We start from the raw sequence: 24672 nt of genomic DNA, 5'->3' as shown, positions 1-24672 counted from the left end.
ATCCGAGAAGACTAGAATATCTATCCATTTCTTGATTATAGAAAGGTAGCAAATTGTCCTCAGTTATTTTAAGACCATGAGTATTGGTCTGGCTGGGGCTCAAACCCTCAACCTCCTGCACAACACAATCCGGCACTCTAGCCAATTGAGCTAACCGGGAGGCGGTTAGGAAATACTGGAGGAGAAGGGAAATACTGAAAAGAAAAGGGAAGGGGAGGAAAAGGGTGTAGCAGGTTTGGGATATCCAGGAGATACTGGAAAGAGAAGGGGAGGGGAGGGAAAGGGTGTAGCAGGTTTAGGATATCCAGGTCCCCAAACTCATGAATGCTCATGAATTTTAATAAAACCTTTTTTAATTTGTAGCACTTTTCTCGCCTATATCCATCTCTCTTTATAGTATATAGGAGCCAAGATCATCTCAAAGTAATAGAAACTGTGCAGAAAAAAGAATGACCAATTATGATTGGCTCTGATGGTTTGAAGAGATAGCACTATAAATTTCTGTTCTAGATCAATCACTTGCTCTATTTCGAAATGCAACTCCCTTCCCTAGTCCACCATCCACAACTAAAGAGGGTCTCTTTGTACCTAGCAATAGCCTATATACTACATTTGGTATGGGTTATTATAATTTCAATTTGTACACAAAAATGTGACAAACATTAGCATACATTTTTCCCAAAGATTTATCGTAATATGGCTGCCAACATTTCAGAGCTTTCACACATTTATATTGATGTATCCTTTTTTAAACCTTGAATAGCCCTAGCTACTTGCGGGCCCAAGCATTGTAATTTTCTTATTAAGCTTAAATACATTTGTTGTTGTTGTTGTTGTTGTTGTTGTTGTTGTAGTTTAACCCTAGTGTGCACATGTTGCCTACATTTCCTAAAGTGCTGACAAGGAGAATTTAATTTTGTTAAACATTCAAAGGTTCTCTAATTGATGATCATTTTCTTTATTCTCCTGACCTTAATGTGTGATTCAGGGGTAATATTGTAAGGAGAAATTAGATGCTGGTCACTTTTAGAGGTAATTGGAAGCAAAACCCTGTATAGGGGTTAAACCACTCCCACACCCCATATAAAATACAAACTAAAGCAGTTAATATCTCACCACATTTTGGGATGGAGCCACAAAAGCAGTTGGTGGTGTGACAGCACATCCACATGCCAAAGCAGTCCTCTTGAGGTGTTTTTCTGCACTCTTTGCATCTGTTTCTTGCTCCATATTATTTTTCAAAACCAAGGCATCTGCAGGACAACTTCAACTTCAAATCTCATAAAGTATCTTTCCCTTATATGCAGATATCTTCTTTTTCCTATGTTACTGGCACAAACCAACATCCCTTTTTCAGTATGCAACAAAGAAAATTAGAGATGTCTTAATGTAGGCTGGGTCAAGTGGGAGTAAAAAAACACCTTCCCATACTTTCTTGAGGTTACTTAAAACCTTCAGAAATTACTTGTACCCTGAAATTGAGACCTTTTTAAAGTTTGCAAAGTTAATTGCATTTTGTTTTCAGGGTAAAGTCTGTGCTCCAGTCTAATGGCCCAGTATCCAACCAAAACTTATCTTAGTTTCCATGGTAGCAAGAAGTGACTTAGAGTATTCCTACCAACCCTCCCCTGGATGGGATGCTTGTTAATTGCAAAGTTACCCCCCCCCCAGCATTTCATCAGGCTTCCTTGACACTTTGCTAGTGCCCATTTCTACTCCTGGGTGGACAGAGGCACTGCAAGAGTAAAGAGTCTTGCCTGAGAACACAACACAAGGACACTGCCAGGTCTAGAACCCAGGCCCCTTGACCCAAAATCCAATGCACCAACCATTAGACCACAGCAACTCTCACTGGCTTTCTTGCCTGGCTACTTAATTTTTTGGAGGAGGTGATATTTTGAAAGCTCTATGCTGCTGACTTTGAGTGAAATAAGGAAGAGATTAACCTAAAGAAAAATAGCAATACAAGGAAACTATTTAAGAGGTAAACATCTCTGTCACAATCAGTCCTACGACCAAAATTCCATGATTGTGTAAGTTTTTATCATCAACCTTTTTTATCCCTCACTTAAGCAGATAAAACCTCTATCTGCAATACAGCTAACTAAAAATACATTTCTGATGTATAATAACTAAAAAAAAACAACAACTTAAGCAAAAAAAAATTATAGAGTCCATTGACATCCCAACCAACTCATAACACCCTACCGGCTCATCCACAGAGAAAATTTAATGTCATGATTTTCACTCCGGATTTTCTCTCCGTTCAATGCAAAGCTTCAACACTCTCCTCCTCATGGGCCACCCCATGGGTATTTGAACCTTGCCTGGCCAGGGTGGGGAATTTTGAGCTGGCAGTGTTAAGTCTTTGCAGTGGGTTATAAGTGTTATATTTAGTTCTTAATAACCAAGCGGAAGGTCTGTATAGGAGAATCTTGACTGAGTGCCAGTACAGACCGAACACAGTGAGGCCTGTACCAGCGACCGAGGTCAAGATTCTCCCATACAGACCGACCTAGCTCGGTTAATAAGATGTTTATTATATGGCTGTGTCTTATATGCCAATTTTTTATATTCTTTGTATCTTTTTGTTTTCTACACCGCTCTAGATGCCGGTCTAGATGGGAAAATCTAGACTGCTTTCAATATTGATTTCAGCCAATCAAATTCATGAATTTGATAGTTCCCAGTCCTTGTGAAACACAGCCATATAATAATACTTATTATTACATCGCTCACAGCGCTCATGGGAAAGATGAAGTGGATCTTTTGTTCTGATTGGCTACCCGAGCGGGCAAGATGGGCCCATCTTGCCAGCTCAGGATTGCCGGCAATAATACCACACGTGAAAAAAAAATAGAATTAGAACTACATTCGTAATTCTTGGATGATTTCAGCAATAGAAACAGAAGAAGCGACAAGATAGTCAAAAGAAAACAGAAGCAACTCTCGTGCGTTTGTTGTGCTATGAGCACAGTTGGCTTTCTTTCCAGGCTCTTGAAGTAAACAAGTCACTCCTAATTCTTATTTGGTAAACCAAAATCCTATTACAATGTAATAAATCCTTTACTAACCAAGCCCGTTCAGTCGAGATGGCTGGATATTGGCCTCATTCTTTTTTGCATTTTTATGGGCCTCAACTTCATTTCCATCCATAAAAATGCAAAAAAAGAACTTGGCCAATATCCAGCCATCTTGAACTCACATTTGGTTAATAACCCATATATCTATATGGAGGTGTTTAAAAGTAAAGAGTTTACTTTTGCTAGTGAAAGGCTCAGAAAGAAGTGTACAAGGTCCAGGTTGTAAAGATTGGTATATATGTAGAAAGTCACAATCGCTGAATTTGCCTTGTACAAAAAAAGTGGGTGGATATTTGAACACAATTTTTGCCCTAGGAGCTGGGAATTTAAGCAAACCAGTCTTCAAATGTTAAAATGCCTAGGGGGTTGCCCCAGGGCAGGGGGTTGGGGGTGGGGGGGGGGGAGTGTTGAAGCTTCAAAATGATTGACACAGTAATGGGTAATTTAGAAAACTGTGAAGGAGATAAGACGAGAAGAATCCCTTTGTATTCAGGAGACTTACGAGTATATAAGTAACAGCAGTTTTATATTTAGGTGGCCCAGGACCAAGCACTGGTGAGGTTTACTTTTTCATTCCCTAATATAATAAATTATAACAAGCATCCTTACTGAGCATTATTTCAAGAATTTTTCATTCATTATATCAAGTAGACTTCCCAAGTTCTTTGATAGTAATTCAATTTGATTTTTGCATGACTGTGAAATTCACAAAAAAACTTGATTTGTGATATTATCAGGGCATATGCATTTCTATATTCAGCCGAGTAATTACACTACAGTGCATTACTCACAGCTGAACCCTAATAATTTTCACTGCCATACTCACCCTTACCATAAATCTCCTATTAAGCCCCCCTCTGACAAGCCCCCCCCACTCCTCCCCCTTAAAAACAAAAATTCAAATAATACTCATGTCAGTAAGTATAACAAATTTACTACTCAAGTACTGCAATTTAATCATACAACTTATCAGACTTTACTGAGGGTTTTGACGCCATCAATTTGGTAAAATTAAAGAATCGTAAAATGAGAAAAATTTTTGAATAAATGCAGTACATCATACCCTGTTTTACCCTGGTAGTGAACATTGGGCTGAATTAATAAAAAGCCCCCCCCCCCCCCCTTCCCCCCTCTATTCTTTTTATTTCTTTTTTTTTAATTATTTACTTGTAGATCAGACAAAATAAATAAGAACTCTATCAAGAAACCATCCACCTGCTGATAAGCTTGTAGGTCCTCAAAGTCTGTTTGTAGGATGGCATATTAGAATCCCATGAAGTTACAAATAAATCACTTCTGGGACTTAACATGTAATTGATAATGCTTAAAAGTTTTGATTTTAGAAGAAATTATAGTGCTATTTAGAAGATGGGGAGACACACTCTCCAGGTATTGCTCCACCCCCACGCACTGATCTTCACAACCTTCCTTCTGGCCCCCCCCCCCCCCCCTCCCCAGCCCCTCACCATTTCTAAATGCCATTAGACACTGCAACATGGTAAAAGTTTGACAAAAAAATCCACATAAGTTCCATTTCAGAGGAGTGAATCTCACTGTCATTTATAATTATCTGTGAGAATCAATTGGCCCTTTGCAGTTCACAACACTAATATTATTTGTATCTAATTTACTATTTATGGTTAAACAAATGCCGTATTTCAAGTTCACATAGTTCTGTTTGTGACTCAGCTAACGAATGAACCTTGGAAGGGCGAGATTTCTAATGGCTGGTATCTTCTACTTACAGTTTGCAACACAACAGTGACAATAACAATAATAAAAAAAACATTTGTATATCAAAGTATAGAAAATGAACTGTCTCACCGAGCACCATATTATAGATGTCTCTTCAAATGTTTCGATCGTTGCGTGACAGTTCCAAGAATCGGGAGGTTTTCTCGGAAGACAACTATATCACTTTCACAATTTAAAACATTCAAGGCTATCTTTCACAACTAATCATCGTTCAGCAAAAGAATTTTTGCCTTTGCACGCCAATCAGAGATGAAATTGCCTCACATGGTAACCAAAATGAGAAAATTAAGCAAAGTAATTCCGCTGAGAATTCTTCCAATTGGCTAAATTCGTTCCAGACTCTTCGCGGAATAAAATAGACGCCTGGCGAAAACGCGATTTTATGGGAAACTTGGAAGTCAAATCGATGGCAACCCTCACTCTTCTTCGCTCTTCCATTACGTTTTGACAATAAAGAGTTGTTTCCGATTATGTTGTTACCAGTAGACCACAACTACGAAAGGGAAAGTCCCAGAGTCCAAAATTATTTCTATTTCGTTGAAGAAATATTTCAATTCCATATCATAACATAACAGTTAGGAACGTTCCAGTGAGGAAGGTTTCTTGGCGAACAGATTGTGGATGAGATTTACCGCCCACCTCGATAACCTCTTCTTCAAGTTTTGTCAACTGTGAAACATTTCAAAATATGTTTTCGAAAGTACAGATCGAATGCTCTGCTTTTCAATCATTTTTAGTGTGGCGCATGAAACAACAATATCGTCACTGCCGTAACTAGGCAATTATTTAAATAAAAGTAGATTAACTCCAGCTCCTAAAGTCAGAAGACGAACACATGTAGTAACTAAAGATCACCGAAAACAGCCCCAGGAAATTAAAAAGAACACAACACAACTGTCAAAAGACAAAGTTCAATTATTTATTTCCGTGAAGTCTTATCGAAAATTTACACATTACAATAAACGCATTTTACGTTTTCGTATCACAACGTCAAGTTTTTGGCGTTGGAAAGTAAAAAAAAGGGCAGATTTTCCAAACTATGAGGCTCGAAAGTAATTAATAATATTAACGAGGGTGTGAACAGTTTCAGACGATGAAAAAATATTGAAAAGTAATAGCAATTTTTATTCAAAAGATAATGTTAAAATAACAGACTAGAAAATTACCAAACCTGCACATAATCTTAATGCAGCCGGGATGTATAATACAATTAAAGGAAATTAAATGCTCATGTTTGTATCAGTTGGGTCACGAGAGGTTAAAGCACAACTCTAAGTAGATAAAAGTGAACTGATATAGCATGTTTGCTGAAGGACATAATTGACGAGATGAAAGGTGATATTAAACGAGGGACGCTAATTTCCATACATACCTGGGTAAGCCTTTCTCTACAATAACACATTTAACGTACGAAAATGAAATATTCTGGGTGAATATGGTCACTGAGCCAAGCAGCAGAAATCAAATTCATAATGGTGGTATTTGAATAAATCAAAATGTTTCAATTTCTTTGCTGACACCTTGAATCAATTACTTAGCAATTATGTCTTTTTAAAAGTTTCAATCTTGACAGTCCAAGCCTTCACTCGTTCGAACATAGTCCCAAAGCCTCCCTGAGGATGTGCAGAGTTGGTCAAGAACCATGCTTTGTCCACAGTCGAGGTTATCTGATCCAGACAAATCTTCTATTCATTTTCGAGTTTATCCTGAAAATAAAGAAGTTAAGAAGTTTTGATAACACGAAACACTAAGTTGATATACCACGCTGTCTGGTGCCGAATGGGTCGACAAGCTCGGAAAAACAGATCAAGCGGCCAGTTAAGAAGAGCAGAACTGTTGCATTCTGTTGATATTGTAAATATAAATATTTAGTTCAACAACGCAGACAGTCGTGTTCCATTTCGACATTTCATCACTTAGAAAGAGCAAAGTGAAGACATCTAATTAAACGAGAGTCGAAATTCAGATATTGATTACAGCGGAATTTCAAGACAATTAATCAAAATGAAAGACAATGAGGAATGGCAAACAAGATGCGATTGTTATAATGTTGGTTACCTGATGTCTCTTCGTCGTCACTCCTTTGGTAAAATTCTCCTTCGTGCCGTCTTCTTCTAACTTTTTCTTCTAAACTCTCCTCTCCTTCATCTGAAGGGAAAGAAGAAAGTTTTAAGAACCCACCAGGCATATATGTCGTTGGATATAAACGAAAACGAACCTGGTGGTTCTGGAGTGACAAAGGGAGTCGGTGGTGTGAGCGTACAAGCCAATGCCAAAGCATCCTTTTTGAGACGTTTCTCCAGACTTTTAGCTTCGGTTTCGAGCTCCATATCGTTCTTACCGAAATTAAACCTGGTTTGCAACTTTTAGAGAGGCAAATGTTGAAATTTCCACGCAACGTGTTAGACACAATGACCTGAATATTTCAATATACCACAAACAGCTGTCGGGAGAGTCCCTTTACTCTGCGCCCTCCAGCTAAGTTCTGCCCCAGCCAATCACCATCCTGCAATTCTGACAGCTCGTCATTTGCAGTGACGTTTGAAAGTTTCAATAATACACGGCTCAGAGAAGGTAGCTGTGTTTACTTTTTGATCAACCAATCAACAAGCGAGGTTTGAAAGCGGTAGTTAACCCTTATGCAGATTAATGGCTTGGAATAGAATTTCTACACGCAAAGATGCAAAACAAAGAAATGAGTAAATTTCGAGTGAGATTCTTGCGTAAAACGTTGATTTGAAGGCTTTGGATGCTCATTTCATCGAAACTAACGATTTGTTTGGGCGGTGGAAAATGCCCATATAAGGTAAGGTTTTCATCTTGGATGGTCGGTGACAACAGATCTGCTGCATAGGCACATTATTTGCGATAAGATCATGGCTATGTAAGCAATTTCAAATCTGCTTACAATGCATTTGCATTGTTAAAATCGAAACCACGGGCTAAGCACATTCTTGGACCCACACGTAATACAAAAACAGGAAACTGAAAGCGATTACTAAGCACCTTTGGCCCGCGACAACAAAAAATTCATTCACATTATGATGGTTTTCCCACGATAAACATGGCGCCAGCGATTCAACCCATTGCACCGTTGACAGGTGATCGATCATCATTCTGTGACAGGTGCATGTGAGGAGAAAATACGAGATAATCATAGCGGAGCAAACAGCTCGTTTTAAAACCATTTCAAGGGAAATAAACTATTTGGGAGATAATTTTATTGAGGTCTTAGTCTAGGGAGTCGATGGTATGAATCACATTTGTCAAAGTGGGAGGAAAATATTTTGCGTGCAGGCATGCCAAGGCGGCAGCCTTTTGTTTGTGGAAGCATATTTCAGGAAACGAGTAACACTCGCGAGTGGTCCACGCGTAGAAATTTCTTGCGTGTATCACTCAGACTTTGGACCACGCTTTCGGATGAACCAAAAATTTGATAGATATGAAAGTCTGTTCTATTTTGTCTAACTTGGTTTGCTCACTGCTTTTTGTAAGGTATCAGAATTACAAACTCTGAGGTAAGAGGTTTTCATATTCTCCACTAAGTTTGATTGTCTAAAAGGCAGTCGTATAACACGCTACAACTTGCTTAAACATGAAATTTCGAAAATAATATTGCATCTCTACATTGCATTTTTGCAGTTTAGGGAGGAAGATGTTTACTTTGTATAAGACATGAGAACGTACAAAATGTTCTCTGCAAAAATTCCCGTTTATTTTCGTTTAACTTAATAAAATGAATATTTCATCTCTTTAGTGTGCACTCTAAATTTCATTTAGCAATTTAGGGAGGGAGATGTTTACTGCGTATAAGACACGAGAACGTACAAGATGTTCTTTGCTGAAATTTCTGTTTATTTTTGTATAGCTTTATGTTATAAATATTGCATCCCTACAGTGTACACTATAAATTACATAGGAGGAAGATGTATACTATATATAAGACATGAGAACGTACAAAATTTTTACTGTAGAAGTTCCTGTTTATTTCTGTATAGCTAAATGTAATAAATATTGCAGCTCTACAGTGTGCACTGTAAATTGTATGAAGAGAAGATGTTTACGTATATGAGACATGAGAACGTACAAAATGTTCTCTGCCGAAATTCCTGTTAATTATTGTACAGCTTAATGCAAAATAAATATCGCATCTATGGTGGGCAATGTTAATTACATTTAGCAATTTTGGAAGGGAGAAGTTTACTGTATATAAGACATGAGAACGTACAAAGTGTTCTCTGCAGAAATTCCTGTTCATTTTTGTTTAGCTTAATGTTTCAAATATTGCATCTCTACAGTGGGAACTTTCAATTGTATTTAGCAATTCAAGAGGACGATATTTTGACCACATATATATCTGACACATCCACTAGTAAGTTTCCAAGATAAAATAAAATTCATCCTTCATGCGGAAGTAATGTTCGATTCTGTAGGACTAAGCTGCGAACTTCCCATTGACTAAATACTGTACTGTAAAGTATTTGAGATGCTCAACAATATGACGACTTTAGGTCGAAATAACAGGAACACATAGTTATAAACAAAACAATCGGGACTTAGGGAGTCTTGGTTTCTTAAAGCTGTAGAATGTTCTGTCAGCAACAAAAAATGCACCTAAAATGAACTTCTGTAAAGAATTTTAGTTGCTAAAATGACGAAATTATTACGAGATAACTTGAATATAGAGTTATCAACAAAACAATCGGAACCCAAGGTGTCTTGATGTCTTAGGAGCTGTGCACTATTCTATTAAATTATGGAACGATTTACCGAGCAACATTAAGCACGCGAGCTCTTTACATAACTTTAAAGCCTTAATTAAACGGTTTTATACAGAAAAGCTCACGCTTTATACTCCGCCCTAACTAAGTGTTGCAGTCGGTCGGCAAATTATTTTATTCTATAGACTAAGCACATAAGTGCATATGTAACCTATATTTTTCTATTCTTTGTATTTTGTAAGGGGACAAATGTCAGTTGGGCTCGCCCTGTATTTTTCTCCTGCCATTATATTTTTGTTTATTTATTGCGTGTCTCTGTTCATGTATTTACTTGTAAATTGTATTTTTCAGTGGAAAATCTCAATAAACTAAACTAAACTATTACCGACAAAAATTGCACCTAAACTGTTGCGATCCAAAAGATGAATGCATTGTAGTGAAATAATTAATTGCTAAATGTTTCTTGTGTGTCGTAAATAGTTGAAAAATCCTTTATCACAGCATACATTGATAACATGGCTTTGGAGGTTCAGCTATATCACTAGGTAAGCTATAGATATGTTTTACGATGACAATGGAAACCATTTCAAAGTAAAAACCATCACCGTTGTGTGACAGAACGAGGTCAGATTGACTGACAGCAATAAACAAGATATCCTTTATTCTTTTCACAAGCAAAGTATGTCACCCTCTACAGTTTTTCCAGCCACAACAAAGCCAGACTTAAAGTGAGAGGTGGAAACAACTTAGTTGTTACTGCGCAAAATGAATGCAAACGAACTTCATCTCGGAAGCCATTTGAAGTTAGCGAAAATGAATGATTTTCACAGTAGCAAGAGGAAGTTTAATCGACTAGATACAAGGAAATCTTCAAGGCAAAAATAATTCCTTCATTTCGTGTGTTCTGGCTATTGCGTTGCGTGGTCAACAAAATTAGGCCCAATACATAGATTTTTCTTGCGCGCAGAGTAAAAATAGAAACATATATTTTGGACACTGACGAAAGTTGTGCGGTAGATCTAAGTAAAGGGTTTTTCCCCATTTATCTGACGTTTCGCGCGCATTTGATTGGCTAAATCTTAAACAATTAATTGCAACCATATAAAAACCCATCCCAAAGGAGTTTTATTCGCTTCGAAGAGGAACACTGAGTAGAAAAATTGGAAAGGAAGAGAATAATTTTGCTGTATATTGAGTATGAATCCACCAGATCCGAACGGTCGTTCTCGCTATGAAATCTTAAAAATCTGGATACCCACTCATGGAGTGGTTAACATCTACAGAAACCCGCGAGGAGGTAAGAACTACGCAGAAAAGTAATGATAGAGTTTTGAGACCTATTTTAACTGGGCTTTCATCTCAACAGAATACCATGTTGACAATGGATTTATACTCGAAAAGCCTGTCAATAGATATGGTGTAGAAAGACTCCGAGTTTTGGCCTCGCAAGGTGGTGTTATCAAAATTACAAGAGACGCAAGTGTTCCAGCGATGCAAAACAAGTATACAATCGAGCCAAGCCTTTCTATGGATCAGACTGAGGTTTGGGTTGATAACCCTTAGCCTCGGTAAAAAGGTAGGTATAGACGTTGATCTATTAGTTGCGATTGTAAATGTCGTTTTAGCTTTCTGTTCTGGGGTTTACGATTACACAAAAGTAAAAATTCTACAAGTGTACGCAGTAACGCGATGAGTCAGCAAGTTTGCGCAAGGAAGAGAAGCAAGATGGTTACGTCGATAAATACAGAAAGTGTGACTAAGCAAAGCAGAAAAACTTTAAATGATTGAGTTCTTTATGAAAGAAGTCCTTTTTTTTCTTGACTATAGGAAACCTCAACAACAACATGACAAAGACGAGGAGTGCGAGGGAGAGAGAGCGTCAGCTTTAATTTCTTATCTTGTATTAAAAATTCAACTTCCTATAATAAAATTGATTTGATTGTTTGAAACTATGTCTGTTGTTTCTGTTTATTGAGAGCTGATACTTTTGGCACAAAATTAGTTTTTCTTGCAAGCGAGACAGAGGACAAAAATAGGCCATGACGCAATGGGAAGGCTCACGGTTTCTGGATTGTGCGCAGAAGCGCGAAAAATGCGAGTACCCCTTGTGACTCAACGCAAGTACTCAAGAGCGATTTTCAATGCATTTGACTTGCACAAAGAACTAATTTTAAAAATGGCCGGGTTTGAAACAGATGAGCCGGACCTTTCCGACGAGTCTGAATATTGTCAAGCAGTGAGAATAGGGCGGGACGATAAAGGCGCCGAACTTACAATCTTTCACACACAAAGCGGAGGTCAGGCGAGATTATGTTTCCGCACTTACAAAATCACGGCCTAGATTCCATCAATACATTCCTTAAAATATATATTTTTAGGATACGAAATTCACAACGGATACCTAGCAGAGAAGAGGAAAGGCTACAGCCATGGTAGACGTTACGACAGGTTAACAATAGTTACACCCAGAGGAAAGAAAATCGTCGTTCGTCGCTACGAGGACGATGGAGGTGATTTCACAAAAATTGAGCTTTGAAAATGTTCATAGGAACATGGTGTCATAATCAACCTCTCTCACTTTTTTAGAGTTCGATATAATGTCACAAGGATATTGGATAAGTCAAAAGGACGTCGAACTTTAAAAAACGGTAAGAGAAAAGTATGGCGAATATGATGCCATACCTTTATACGAGAAAAATGCTCAATAAATTTGCCATGACAGCTCTAACTCAACTGAGCAAGTCTTTGGGACGCTCTAATGAAAATATGGTATGTCTATCTCATTTGCAGAGTACATCAATTTTACAAGATGTCTGAAAATGCTTAAGAAGACCTTCGACATTTTTCCTTCGTGACTTTTTCACTAATGTAACTTAGAAAGATTATCTTGCCAATCAGTAATAAATAAGACACTTTTGTAACATTCTCCATGTGTGTAAATGCGTCCAAAACATTTCGCCACCCAAAACTGAACGCAGCAACATGTATGTGATCAAAATACGTTTTCTCTCTTCCGAACTCCACGATCAATGCAGTTCCCAAAATAGCCTTTCGGTCATGTTGACATCTAAAGTACCCTACAAACGCAACACTAAACAAACCCAGAACCACGAGAACTGGGGCCTTACTGATAAATAAAACTGGTTTCAATTGGAACTTGAGTTATAGAGGGGTAAAAACTTTGAGGAGTAATCCGAGATAAGCAACACATTATTGCGAGTTCGCTGGAAGTTGGAGTGAGCGCCGGTCGGTAGAAGCAGACAAAACATATCGAGAGCATAAGTGCGTGCTGAGATGCAAATATCAGGTTTCTGCCATGCGCATTACAATTTTGCTGATACATCGTATTACCTGCGTATACATCACTGCCGATTTTCGGAAAACAACAGATAACAGCAAATTTTTCTCTCTGCGTTTTCACCCATTAGATTGTCGTAGATAATAGACTAAGATGTCTCAGTTTGAATATTGGGAACCGATACACTCTTTCACAGAAACAGTTCGTGTTGGAAGAGGCTGAAGTTATCTTAACGTAATAATTCGTTACAATAACCCCGGTTTTGGACGAGGAGGTAATTTGAGTCTGTTACTCAACGATGTTTGCGCGAAATAGGGTGTTACTAAAAAGGTCTCGCGCTCAAATTGTTCTCTTGTTTAGAATTCACCGTTGAATATGGGTGGAAACAACGTGAACAAGAGGTGAACGGAGGACGAACACTGTGTGTTCAGACATACGACGGACACGTTTTCCAGATCACCCGTCGACGACGAGGAGGTATTTTTCTTTTCTTGAATTTCGATTCAAATACCAACATTACTCCTAACATTACTACATGTGATTCTATCTTAAAGAATACGTAATGCAAACACCCGGTTACTGGTTCCTGAAGGTATAATGCGGCTAAAATTTGTGAAGGTAAGATACTTCCAGTTTAATTCTCTGCAGCAAAAATTACTGATATTGGTTGACAAGCCTCCAAACACTGTAATCTACTGATTCACTCAAAGTTGTTCAGTTACGTTATTCTTTACTGATCTCACCTATAAAGAAGAGCTAAATCGTTTCGACGCAGAAGCAAATTCATCATATATGTTTTATTTGTAAAACAAAAGTGCACCAATTGATCCATTGTTTCCCCTTCTATTTCAGGCTTTGCCAAGAAGAACAAAAAATTTATCTCTATATTAACTAGTCAATCGAATTCTATAATCAGTTATAAACTAATACATAAATTTTGTAGCAATCAGCAAGAAGGAAATAAAATGTAAACTGTTAAGATACAGATACGTCTAGCCTCTTTATTTGTATAATTGCAACGACGTGTATCCCCTTACATCATCAAAATTGGATAAAAATATATAAATTTCATCCAACACAGCTATGGGCAAAATAGGCACAAATTGTAACAAGCACCTTGGCATTTCGCATAAGACTACATATAGGAAAGAGGACAAAAGCTTACTTGTTTAACGTATTCAAACTCAAAAGTGTTATACTAAATCACTATTTAGATTCTAAGATTTGCAGATGGTCGAAACGATTAGGTTTAGGAAGCACTACTTGTCGCTTCATGAACGACCCTTTAGGGCTCACGAGCGCAGATATAGTGAGGTGATCCGACTAGGCATAGAAGAGAACAATGCTCGAGAAATGTTTTTTCTGACCCTCAGAAGCTAAGTGACGCTGGTTTTCTATAAGCTAGTTTGAGAAAAACATATACGCAACTGGTGATAAACTGGGTAAATATGTTGATCAACCATCTTAGTTTCGCTTGAACAAATCCAAAAATGTCCCCGCCTGATCAAAATACGCTAAATTATAAGAGTGACTTCGTTGAAATATGGATTGCTATGGGCCATGGACGTCACTTAATCAAAGTCACACGTTTTAAAAGAGGAGGTAAGTTCAGTGTTACTGCAAGCGCTTAATTTTTCATTTAGATCCGTGTTAGAAGCACTTTGATATTTTTTCTTGTTTTTAGCATACCAGATAGAAAATGGCTACTGGATATCGACACCAAAGCGACTTCAGTTGTCAAGATGAGTTAGGTAAAACCCGCTGAAAATCATAGTTTCATGCTCCAGATTTTAATCTAATACGTGCACACCCAATCAGATAGTACTTGTCACAATAAACAGCGAGGTTCATTCGCTTACTAGAAGGCGTTCTTCACAGACAAATACGCTGCGTTTCTAATAGATCTCGTATTGTGCGAAGATCGATAACTCCTTTATTTCATTACAGATTCTCTGACGAACATGGCTGTGCTATTATGACGGAAGCAACTAGTATACAGTGTATAATGTATCAGTTTTGTTATGTAAGTCGTTCTCGCTCGCCTCAAAAGTTTTAAGTGAATAAAAATTGGGTTTGGTAAACTCATTGTACACTCAGCTTGTTATATATTTTTTCTTGGTGGAGTTCAACTGTGCTGGCTTAAAACATGATCTGGCACACTGGAGCAAACATATTGAAACAAGAAGATCGAAAGTCAAATTCTCATTGCCTATTGTCTCGCCTCACTTGTTATGTATTCAAATCTTTTGGCGGGCTATGCATTCGCATTGCATATGCACGAACTAATCATCTCATCGCCAAGAAAAGGTATCGCTGTCGTCTTCCTCAGTTTTTCTGCTATTACCTTGGTCAAATATCACTCAACCAAATACCAAGATGTACGGGTTTCGCAATCTAGAACCGACAAACCGATTTTCCGAAACAGTTTATGTTACAAGACACTTTGTTCAAGACAGAAAATACGACGTGAAAATCGTCTACCACAGCGAAGGGCGAGGAGGTAAATAAAGATTCTGATTTTTCGTGGTCTTTTAGATCTCAATGATTACTGGAAAACATGTTTCTCCTGTTTTCTTTATCATTTAGTATTTGAAGTTGAAGGAGGAAAGAAAATTTCAGATGAAAAAGTAGAAGGAGGTCGCAGACTAAAAATTAAGATTAATCAAATGGAAAAATGTTTTCATATCACTCGGGCGCAAGGAGGTTCGTATCTTTTGATCTTTACTTTCATTATTTCGGCCGAGTGAATTACGAAGAACACCACATCTAAATTTTCATCGTTCTCTTTTGCAGAATACACAGTCTCTCCCGGATACGATATAGAAGAAGAAGAACGCGTATACTACTAGAAAGGTGAGACACTTCTTAAGTAGTTCCTTCTTGCTACACAGAAAACCGATTTCAAGCCTTAGCCTAACCCTAAACCTAAGCAATACTAACCGCTCACTTCACCATCTGTATCACTCAGTTCTAAAGAAACATCTTACCTCTCAGAAATCTCTTGAATGCGGAAACTAGCGGACAGCAACTAGCAGACAAAATCCATTTCATTATAAAACGTTCTCACTTATATGTGATCCTCTGTCAAAACAATTTCTCAATATGCCCGTGCTCTTTTCTTTTTCAGACTGACGACTTACATTTCGCATTCCTGATTACTCTGGGAATTTGATAAATCAAGTTCTGTCCACAATGGAGGTCAAATGTTTTGATTCCTCTCAACACAGAAGTAGCCGCCATGTTGTTTCGCATAGTAGTTTTAACACACCATCCTTGCTACTAAATTAATATCCGCTAACAATAGCCCCTTAACGTGACAAATCTAAGGAGAGCTAGAATATGCTTTTGCTTGTCTTGGTTAATTTCGTCGTGAATTTCTATCCGTTTGACGCCTTTGAGGAGCTTTTTTTCCCCTGAAGCGCGCATAAAACTCAGCTTAAGCACAGCCTGCTGTAACATGTAGGCAGTTATTAGGAAACAAGTTACTGAACTCGTCTGATTATAATTTAAAACTTAGCGAAGGCGTTTTTTGGAAAACTGGAAAACTTGAATAAATATCCATTCTACATGGTTAAGTGCGAGAGTTATTTATGTATCGTAGCAAGAAAATGGAAGCGGTTATAAGCAACTAGACAAACCGTTTGAAAACATGCGCGTCAAAATCAATTGTGAATGAAATATTGAGAACTGTTCTACGCACGCATCCTCGAATCACATTTCACGCCTGATTTCGTCATATATGTAACGTTTGGATACAGTATCTGGCTCTTTGCAATTTCGCTACACGATGGCGCAACTACCCGCAAAGACCCATCTCAAATATTAATTAGTGGCTAAAAATAAATCTTTTGAGAACCATCTAAAAATGCGCAAAATAAACATTTCTCAAGTCGCACACGTTGACAAACATACGAGAACACCAGGTACTTCGTTTTCAGATGAGCTAAAAATATGTTATGACACAATAAGTTGGGGAATATCAGTGCTAGACAATCACTGCTGAATGCTATAAAAGCACTGTACTTCGATTCTCTGCTAATTTGATTCGAAAATCGAAGGATTGTGCTGCTCAAGCTGTTTTTTGTCAACAAGAATTAAGATGGCTTGCTTCCAATCTAGAGAACCAAAAAATTTATTCGTAGAAACTGTTCAGATTGGAAGGAACTTCGTACATCACAAAGATGTGACGCTTTACTACGACTCTCGTGGAAGAGGAGGTATGTTGAATCCGATGAAGCTATGTGTGACCTCAAATTATCTAATAAATATAAAATTAAATTTCTCTTTTTATTGTTTTCTACAGAATTTTCCGCGCAAGGAGGAGATATACGTCACATTCAACGCCACGGAAGAGATCGAAGGCTAACGATTGAAACCAATACCGGACACAGATTTGATATCACTCGTCACAGAGGGGGAGGTTTGTAAAGTTCTATCTGCATGCTTCAGTTTAGAAATTTCATCATACACCTTCGATGTCACCTTTTAGACAAACCGTGGTTCTTTAGGAACGGTTCATTCCAGACAACTCAGCTTACTGATTCATCCGCTGGTTTCACGAGCGTAAATCAACTGCGTAACTGTAAAAACATGCTCCCTGATTTTGAGACTACTTGTAGATAGAGAAAATAGATGTATACTTATTAATGTTGTGTCGAATGCTGTTAACTCGTGCGCGTCCAATTATGGCTTTAAACACCTGACCGACAAAATCAACTACTGGAGGCCAAAAAGCTAAATAATACCCATTCACTCTCTCTCTTTCTCTTCGCTCTAAAGGATATCATTTGAACACTGGCGGATTCTGGTATAAAGAGGGAGAACGTGTATACTACTAGTTCAAAGGTAAGACACCTCATTTATATATTGTATATATTATATATTAAACAGACTAAGAGAAGTCGTGGCTGTGAAAAAGTGCGCGATGCGGGTTGCAGAGCGTTTCAATAGCGGTTATAAATTAATGACAGGAAGATCGTTTCACCATTACTCTGAGTTTCACGCAGCTTGCACTGCGATCGTCAGACGGTTATATATATTATATACATTATATATATTATATCTCCTTGCGCAATTCACAGAAAGCGATTTTCACGAGCGAAACCTATCTCGTCGACTATTTTATTCAACAATGGAGTAAGGTGTCTTCTTAAAGGAGCACCACACATAAGCAGCAGTCAAATTTACCTTTTTACTAAAGTATGAATTACAACTTTAGATGAGTGTTAATGTTCATTTAAAACATGCGCCAGTTGATCTACAGTTACGTCTTGCTCTATTGCAGGTTTTCCTTGGAGGAACCATTTGTTTATCTATTTATCACTAAGTTTATCACAAGATCCTAGGACAGTCAAGGCTGTAATCGGCGAAAATGTTAACACATAAAAATTCCGTAATCAGCACAATAATAATAAAATTTGTATTGTGACGACACATAAAAGCCTGGTCTCATCATTTGCATGGCTTCGATGTCAGAAATTCCCTAACATCGCAAAAAGGAGCTAAAAATAGGTCTCTTATTAATAAGTTGAGAATGCGCAGTCAAAGCAAATATCGTGACGCGCTGGTTCGAAAACGTAAAGCGGCGGGACAAGACAAAACAGAAGAGATATAACGAGAAATCAGGTTATTTGGTGAGGAAAACATCACAGTTCAACACCAAATTATCGTCTATCTCCTCGAGGATCGTGGTTAGTCAAAATGAGTGACGGATACAATCCCCCCGAGCCAAACGCGCGCAAATATTGCGAAGTAATCCAGATAGGCATAGAAGATGACACTGCTGAAGTAACGCTTTTCTATACTCCAGAAAGAGGTTTGAAGTATACTTTTCTGTACAATTGTTTGAGATAAAAACGCAGCTACATCTGCTTAAAATCGGCACTTTTTAAAACGTCAACAGAATTCCAAGTTAGTGATGGATACGTATCGGAGGATAAAATGGAGAGTAATTATGGCCGGCGATACCGCAAATTGAAACTCGTTACTTCAAAAGCTAACGTGATAGAAGTCAGGCGATATACCAACGGAGGTAGGCATTTACGATCATCATAGAAGTTTTCAACGTTATTTGCCAAACATTGATGCACCAAATCGTTCTTTTCCGCCAAGAATATCACGTGGACGCGGACGGGAGAGACTATCACTTCGATGGAAGAAAAGTTGAAGTATAAACGTAAGTAGCTAGGCAAGGCAAAATCTAGTTGTACGCCAAAGCTTGTTTGCTTCTTAGACCCAAGGGTGTAATTTTCTGTATTTGGCCAGAAAAAGGCGAAGAAATACGTGCATGGGATATTGAGCAACCAAGCTACAAGCATGTACGCAATGATTCGCTCCTGTTAGAGGAGAGGAAACATGTCGAAATGGCTTTTTCTTACGACAAGAGGGACCATTTCACCGCGCAACGCTTCGCCAATTCGAGTGTTTTCGGTAAATCCAGAAGATAGCTGTACCAAATATAAATTTGCAGGAAATTGATCCTACTTATCTGGTTAAAAATAGGCATTTCTGCTAGGAGTAATATAATGAAAATTGTCTTTTCCTTCAGAGGATCACTCACGAAGGACTTCAGGTGACAAGAAAGACAGCCGACAGATCTTGATTCCAATCTAACGTAAACGAAAATCATGTTAATTGCCATAAATAGTCGAAATGTTTCTCCATGTCTGTGCATTGGTAAAACTGTTGCTATAATAATGTAATCAGTTCAGCAAGTTCAAAGATTTAAAATGCCCTTGGCGAAGCAAAAATAAAGCATTCTTGCCATGTTCAGAGTCAGTTTTCTCCTTTCCATAGCTCCGCCTACTGAATAATTATAACCTCTCACGCGAAACACGCACGTTGCAGATGATTGAAAAATCAAGTCAAGCTGAAGATGGCTTTTGATGATCGCGCCACAAATGACTATTAAGCTGACAGCATTGCCTTTAAGAGCAAAAAATTAAACTTAGAGATATAAATGAACAAGTTTTGAGTTAAAATTGTAAGTCAATGAAAAAGAGAAATTAATTCCATGCAAGAACGTAAACAATCACACAAGTTCAAGAGTGCGATAAAAATTACGTCGCTCGAGAAGCGCGCGCGAACGAGGAAGTGAAACTGAAAACTCGCCCATCACAAACAAAAGCTTAGACAAACCTGCTGGGAGAAGCAGATTTCTCTCAGTGTATTCGCAAACCGCGCATAAGAGGTTGCCTTCGAGAAAGTGCGAACATTCAATCACAATTCACTTGAGGGAAATGTCGGGGCATGAAGGACATGAGCCAAGACAACGAGAGGTAGTATCCCTTGGAAGACGCTTTTGGCATTGGAATCCAAATGTTATACTACTGTACGAACTCGATAGAAAACGTAAGTGGCTTTAATTGTTTCGCATAGCACTAAGTTTCAAATTTCCTTACACGACATCTGGAAATTGTAGTTTTTCAAGCCAAGTACGGACAAATAAAAAAGACAGAAACCTCTGGGGCAGACACAAAAGTGACACTCGAATCGAACGACGGATATCGTTATGTCGTCACTCGGCATGGTAAAGAAGGTAAGTGAAGACTAACTGATTTCACCTTTTAGTAGGGAGTTATGCATTTGTGATGCTGCCGTAGTCGACAGATATCGCGATTACACAGGATAATTTTCAACTTCCCATTGTGTTTATGGTCTGAACTAGGGTCAGTTGAACACCTTCGAACTAATTTTTTATGAAAATTTTAATCGTTTGTTGAGCAATTTTATTTTAATAGCTTCTTCTTGTTCATCTTCATCATAGATTATAGCACTAATTGGTATAACTGGACGAAAGTTACGACTGTTTCTTATTAGCTGTGGTAAGTGTGTAAAACTCAATATGCTCAATCATATTTTCTTTGTAAATACTGGCATACCAAACAAACAAATGCAAATGGCGGCCACTCTAGTTTCAAAGCTATTCTAGTACTAAAAATTTGCTCCTTAGCGGACACAATTCTAAGATTGAGACCTAGTAAAAGAAGCCTTGAGGACGTTGGTTTAACCGAGTACTTTGCTTGGTAGTGCCATGTTTCATTACCTTAAGCAAATAGTACGTGAAATTTCTTTGTTTGTTATCTGCAATTAAAATGCGTTCTTTTCTTATTTCATCTCACTTGCAGACTGTTCAAGAGCACTGCCTAGGCCATTCTGTACAACACTAGGAAATTGTTGATTATAAACGAAGCGAAAGGCTAATAAAGTTTTCAGCATGGCATAAACCAAATATGACTCTTCATGTAACTTCGCTGATTTAAGATTTTGAGAACCAAGGGTGTGAGTTCCTGTATTTGGCCTGAATAAGGTGAAGAAATATGGGCGTAGGATATTGAACAACCACTATGCAGGCATGTAAGCAATTATTAGCTCCTTTTGAGTAAAGACGAATAACAAAGTCGACATGACTTTTCCTCACGACAAGAGGGCCCACTTCAATCGCTATTCGTTTAGCAAAATTGAGTATTAGCAAAGGTAGATTTACTATGTAGGCACGTTCGTGCAGTCCTTCCAATCCGCTTACCATGAGGGAAATACAAAATTTTTTTCTGACTGTAGTCATTTCTGCTGTGGACAAAATAATAAGAGATGTACTTTTCTTCTTTGTAGTATCACTCAAAGAGAACTTCCAGCTTGCAAGAGCTCACTAGAGACGGCTTATACGTTTAACTTCATCGACATGTTTCTCTGAGTTCTTAAGAAATCACAATTATGTTGACTGCAGTAAACAACACTCGAAACGTTCCTCCTTGCATGTTCATTGCTAAAAACTATTGTCACAAGAACACGTGATCAACTCCGTAAGCCTTAGAAACGACGAATCGCTGCATAACGGTGATTCCCCACAAATTATCAAAAAAAATCAAAATGACCTTACTGAGGCAAAAACAGAATCTTCTCGACGTACTGGTCTGTGGTCTGTTCAGATTCAATTTGTTTGCTTGCCTTCGCTCCGGCCTCTGAGTGTTAATCAAAAGTAACGAGCGGGCTTACGATGATTGAAATGATGAAGCGACACGCCTAATGTTGATTATGAAAATGATCGCACTCGAAACGCAAGCCTTGGCTGGTTAAATTACTTTCAGCTGAAATAGAATTTCTGAAAATTTAGTGAGGGACAGAAATAAAGACAAACAAGTTTTAAGTGTCTGTTGCTAAGCAGAAATCCAAGAGAGGAAGAAAGGAAACGGGAAATAACAATATTAGCTCACGAGAGGAAACGCGCGGCTGGACGCGTTCGCGCGTAAAGGAAGTGGGAGAGATTTAATTTTGTTGTGTGATTCACGACGGCTCGAAGACACCAATGCCCCCCAATAAGTCTTATAAGTCGCGAATCGCAAACTGCTTAAAGGCCATTACGAAAACACACACACAATTTTAAAACGCAAATACAAATTCTTCTCTTAGAAACGTAAATAAACTCTCAGCCGAGGTTCTCGCGCGAGGAAGAAAAGTGACGCAAAGCAGGAAGCGTGCTTGCGAACATGGAAGCGAGGCCATACACACGAACCAATCATTAAGAAGAAGAGGAGCTGAGACTACGAAATAAAGCGGATATTTCCGGTTTGATCTGCATTGCGGTAGAGGACGTTTTCTTGAAAACATCGCAATTTATACAAACGAAAACCTGAAAGACATGTCTTGGTATGAACCAGACGAGCCTCGGTATCGAGAAGAAGTGTCTCTTCGAAAAAAAGAATTTCATCCCGTCAACTATGTCGATGTCGTACTTACTTACAATTTAACTACTGGAGGTAAGTTGCTATTTGGTTCACGACACGGTTCATGTAACTATTCCTATTTTGCTCGATGTCCAAAGTGTTTGACTTCGCTCTGACTCCATTTTGCTCCGGTCAGCTTTTAGAGCAAGGGGTGGACGGTGCAGCACACCGATACAAAATCGGTGGGGGTACCCAACAGTGACTATTACATCGAACTACTCAGGATATAGTTATGAAGTGACCCGACGTGGGCCAGAAGGTACGTGTGGATGAACTTGAATCAATTCTTTCGTCGTCTCTCAGTTGCAAGATATTCGTTTATCTTTCTGACCAAAGCCAGATCTTTTAAGATTGATATATCTAGCAGCGATAGATCTCGAGGAAACCTAGAATTATACACCTTTTTAAACGGTGTCAAAGCTGGTATTCAGTGGAATACCGCAAAATATGTACTTGAAAACCTCGTGGTAGGTTTAGCGCAAAACGAAACATGGTTCTCTCATTTCGGGCTGTTGTCATTTTTTCCGGAACAATTTATCTCTCACGATAAAAAGGTTCTCTCAGAGCAAAGCTTCTCCAATGTTCTAAGAGTTGCTTACTATACAAACAATAATTTATCTTCACGACAGAGACATGAATTTATACTGTCGATGACTTTGGCGCCTTGATGGATTAAAGTACACAATGTTCGTTACTCGTATTTATTGTGTGGAATTCTTTACATCAGTTTCTGTATGGGATTCTATTTTTTAATAATAGTTTCACCAATGCTTTGCCTACATACACTTTCCAGCCTCGTGTATTGCAACCAGAAAGAAACACAAACCATTTAGCAACATAGATTGATTAGATTTTCAATTCAGTAAGGCACTTTACCATCAGTGGTGACATAGTACAAGATCTTACAGATTACCTATCTAATTTTCGAATTTTTCATAAATTTACAATAATGCCTTGCACTGTTGAAATATTCAGGAGAATATTACTCGAAAATCGATCAGTAGGTCTTGATCAATGACATTTAGTTAATTGACCGGGAAACTGTTTTAGCTTAATGCCAGTAAATGCACTTTGTTGAGATCATTCTAGTCAAAAATTTCGAGTACAATAGATAAACATATACCAGTCAAGCAACCGTCTCGGAGGGAAAAAGAGCTTACATCAAAGGCATGGATAATTGGTACTCTACCAAAATCTATTCGAGTTCAACGTTATAATTGCAAAAAATACCTTAACACAAGCTACCTATCGCCACAGGGATATAGAAGGCTACTAAGCTAGTAGAACACTTCAAGTCACAAACGAGCCACAAACTAGCAAGATTATGGAGATTAATTCCTTAATTATGGAACTTAAAATTGTTGCCAATGTATTCAATGATTATTTGGCCAAAGTTGGTAAAAACTAGACAGTGAAGTAAAAATCGTTAGATATCTGTAGATATTTCATCTTGGATGAAAATACTGTTTTGCATTGCAAGAAAATTTTCCTAATCGTAGTCCACTTGATTTAGTTGATCTCTATTTTTCTGTATGTCAACTGGTACACGAAGTTGGGTTACCACTGCTTATCTCCGTTTGTGTGTGTGTCTATATTAGTTTGTTTCTTTGTTGAAAAAATGACACTTATTCCTCTTAGCAGACTATACCACTGACAACAGAGCTAACGGGATGAGAGTGGAAACAGTTTGTTATTAGTTGTGGTAAGTGGACAAACTTTTTCGACTTCACAGAGTCCACGAATATTCGCAAAGGATCTCTTAGCACGCACGGTGGTAATTCAATCTATCTTCGTACTATGTAAAAATATTTTATCACTTAACTGATATTTAACTAAAGGTTGAAACTGAGAGGTACTGAGATAAACCGTCGTAACGAGAAATTAATAACTTGTATTGGTGTTTTCCTTAAATGCAATGGTTTGTTAGTGTGAAAATAAATGTTCTCTTTTCTTGCTTTGGTTTCAGAATACTCAACGGTGTTGATACAACAAGTTTATAATTAGCTAAAACGTTACGCTTGAAGTGTAAAACAAGGAAATAAAGTTCATGACCCAGTATCAATAACACTGTCTCTATCATTCTACAAAATTAA

The 24672-nt window shown here is 38.0% G+C and overlaps 3 protein-coding genes and 1 long non-coding RNA gene across 12 annotated transcripts in view; 2 read left to right on the top strand and 2 right to left on the bottom strand.

Moving 5' to 3' along the window:
• LOC148726182 (uncharacterized) overlaps positions 1 to 24672 on the bottom strand; it is a 60371-nt gene that overhangs the window by 21049 nt on the left and 14650 nt on the right. For 3 of the 4 annotated variants that reach the window (XM_088729111.1, XM_088729113.1, XM_088729112.1), the window contains one exon: positions 1117 to 1348. In XM_088729111.1, the coding sequence (XP_088585237.1) occupies positions 1117 to 1171 (55 nt within the window). In that variant the 5' untranslated portion in view covers positions 1172 to 1348. The remainder of the gene's footprint in view (positions 1 to 1116; positions 1349 to 24672) is intronic. The other variant, XM_088729114.1, reaches the window with a different exon arrangement.
• Positions 5738 to 7603, bottom strand: LOC111342963 (uncharacterized). The gene is made up of 3 exons (XR_002696004.2): positions 7057 to 7603; positions 6897 to 6986; positions 5738 to 6544 (listed from the first exon to the last, which is right to left on the bottom strand). It is a non-coding gene; the product is annotated as an uncharacterized LOC111342963 (long non-coding RNA).
• LOC148726186 (uncharacterized) lies at positions 9927 to 11508 on the top strand. Of its 2 annotated transcripts, XM_088729116.1 has the most exons (3): positions 10031 to 10856; positions 10926 to 11135; positions 11387 to 11508. In XM_088729116.1, exons 1-2 carry the CDS (start codon positions 10757 to 10759, stop codon positions 11120 to 11122), a joined length of 297 nt encoding a protein of 98 aa, XP_088585242.1. In that variant the 5' UTR covers positions 10031 to 10756; the 3' UTR covers positions 11123 to 11135; positions 11387 to 11508. The 2 variants fall into 2 exon arrangements, with proteins under 2 accessions (XP_088585243.1, XP_088585242.1); XM_088729117.1 differs by lacking the exon at positions 11387 to 11508 and having other exon boundaries at positions 9927 to 10856; positions 10926 to 11136.
• LOC111342965 (uncharacterized) lies at positions 11607 to 24644 on the top strand. 5 transcript variants are annotated; one of them, XM_088729110.1, is made up of 22 exons: positions 11870 to 12069; positions 12146 to 12207; positions 12350 to 12866; positions 13218 to 13334; positions 13412 to 13475; positions 13710 to 14459; positions 14542 to 14608; positions 14805 to 15357; positions 15444 to 15560; positions 15651 to 15710; positions 15985 to 17074; positions 17161 to 17277; positions 17637 to 17702; positions 18142 to 18672; positions 18760 to 18888; positions 18969 to 19032; positions 19405 to 20207; positions 20623 to 20680; positions 20984 to 22612; positions 22716 to 22838; positions 24221 to 24281; positions 24546 to 24644. In XM_088729110.1, the coding sequence occupies exons 14-16, from the start codon at positions 18558 to 18560 to the stop codon at positions 19028 to 19030; spliced, it is 306 nt and encodes a 101-aa protein (XP_088585236.1). In that variant the 5' UTR covers positions 11870 to 12069; positions 12146 to 12207; positions 12350 to 12866; positions 13218 to 13334; positions 13412 to 13475; positions 13710 to 14459; positions 14542 to 14608; positions 14805 to 15357; positions 15444 to 15560; positions 15651 to 15710; positions 15985 to 17074; positions 17161 to 17277; positions 17637 to 17702; positions 18142 to 18557; the 3' UTR covers positions 19031 to 19032; positions 19405 to 20207; positions 20623 to 20680; positions 20984 to 22612; positions 22716 to 22838; positions 24221 to 24281; positions 24546 to 24644. The 5 variants fall into 5 exon arrangements, with proteins under 5 accessions (XP_088585232.1, XP_088585233.1, XP_088585234.1 ...); XM_088729109.1 differs by lacking the exons at positions 11870 to 12069; positions 12146 to 12207; positions 12350 to 12866 and adding an exon at positions 12881 to 13131; XM_088729106.1 differs by lacking the exons at positions 14542 to 14608; positions 14805 to 15357; positions 15444 to 15560; ... (11 more) ...; positions 24221 to 24281; positions 24546 to 24644 and adding an exon at positions 11607 to 11856 and having other exon boundaries at positions 11938 to 12069; positions 12350 to 12841; positions 13710 to 13842.

Source organism: Stylophora pistillata, chromosome 7 (assembly GCF_964205215.1).
Source record: "Stylophora pistillata chromosome 7, jaStyPist1.2, whole genome shotgun sequence".
NCBI lineage: Eukaryota > Metazoa > Cnidaria > Anthozoa > Scleractinia > Pocilloporidae > Stylophora > Stylophora pistillata.
Note: the sequence above shows the minus strand (reverse complement) of the source record. Positions and strands in the feature narration are given on the sequence as shown.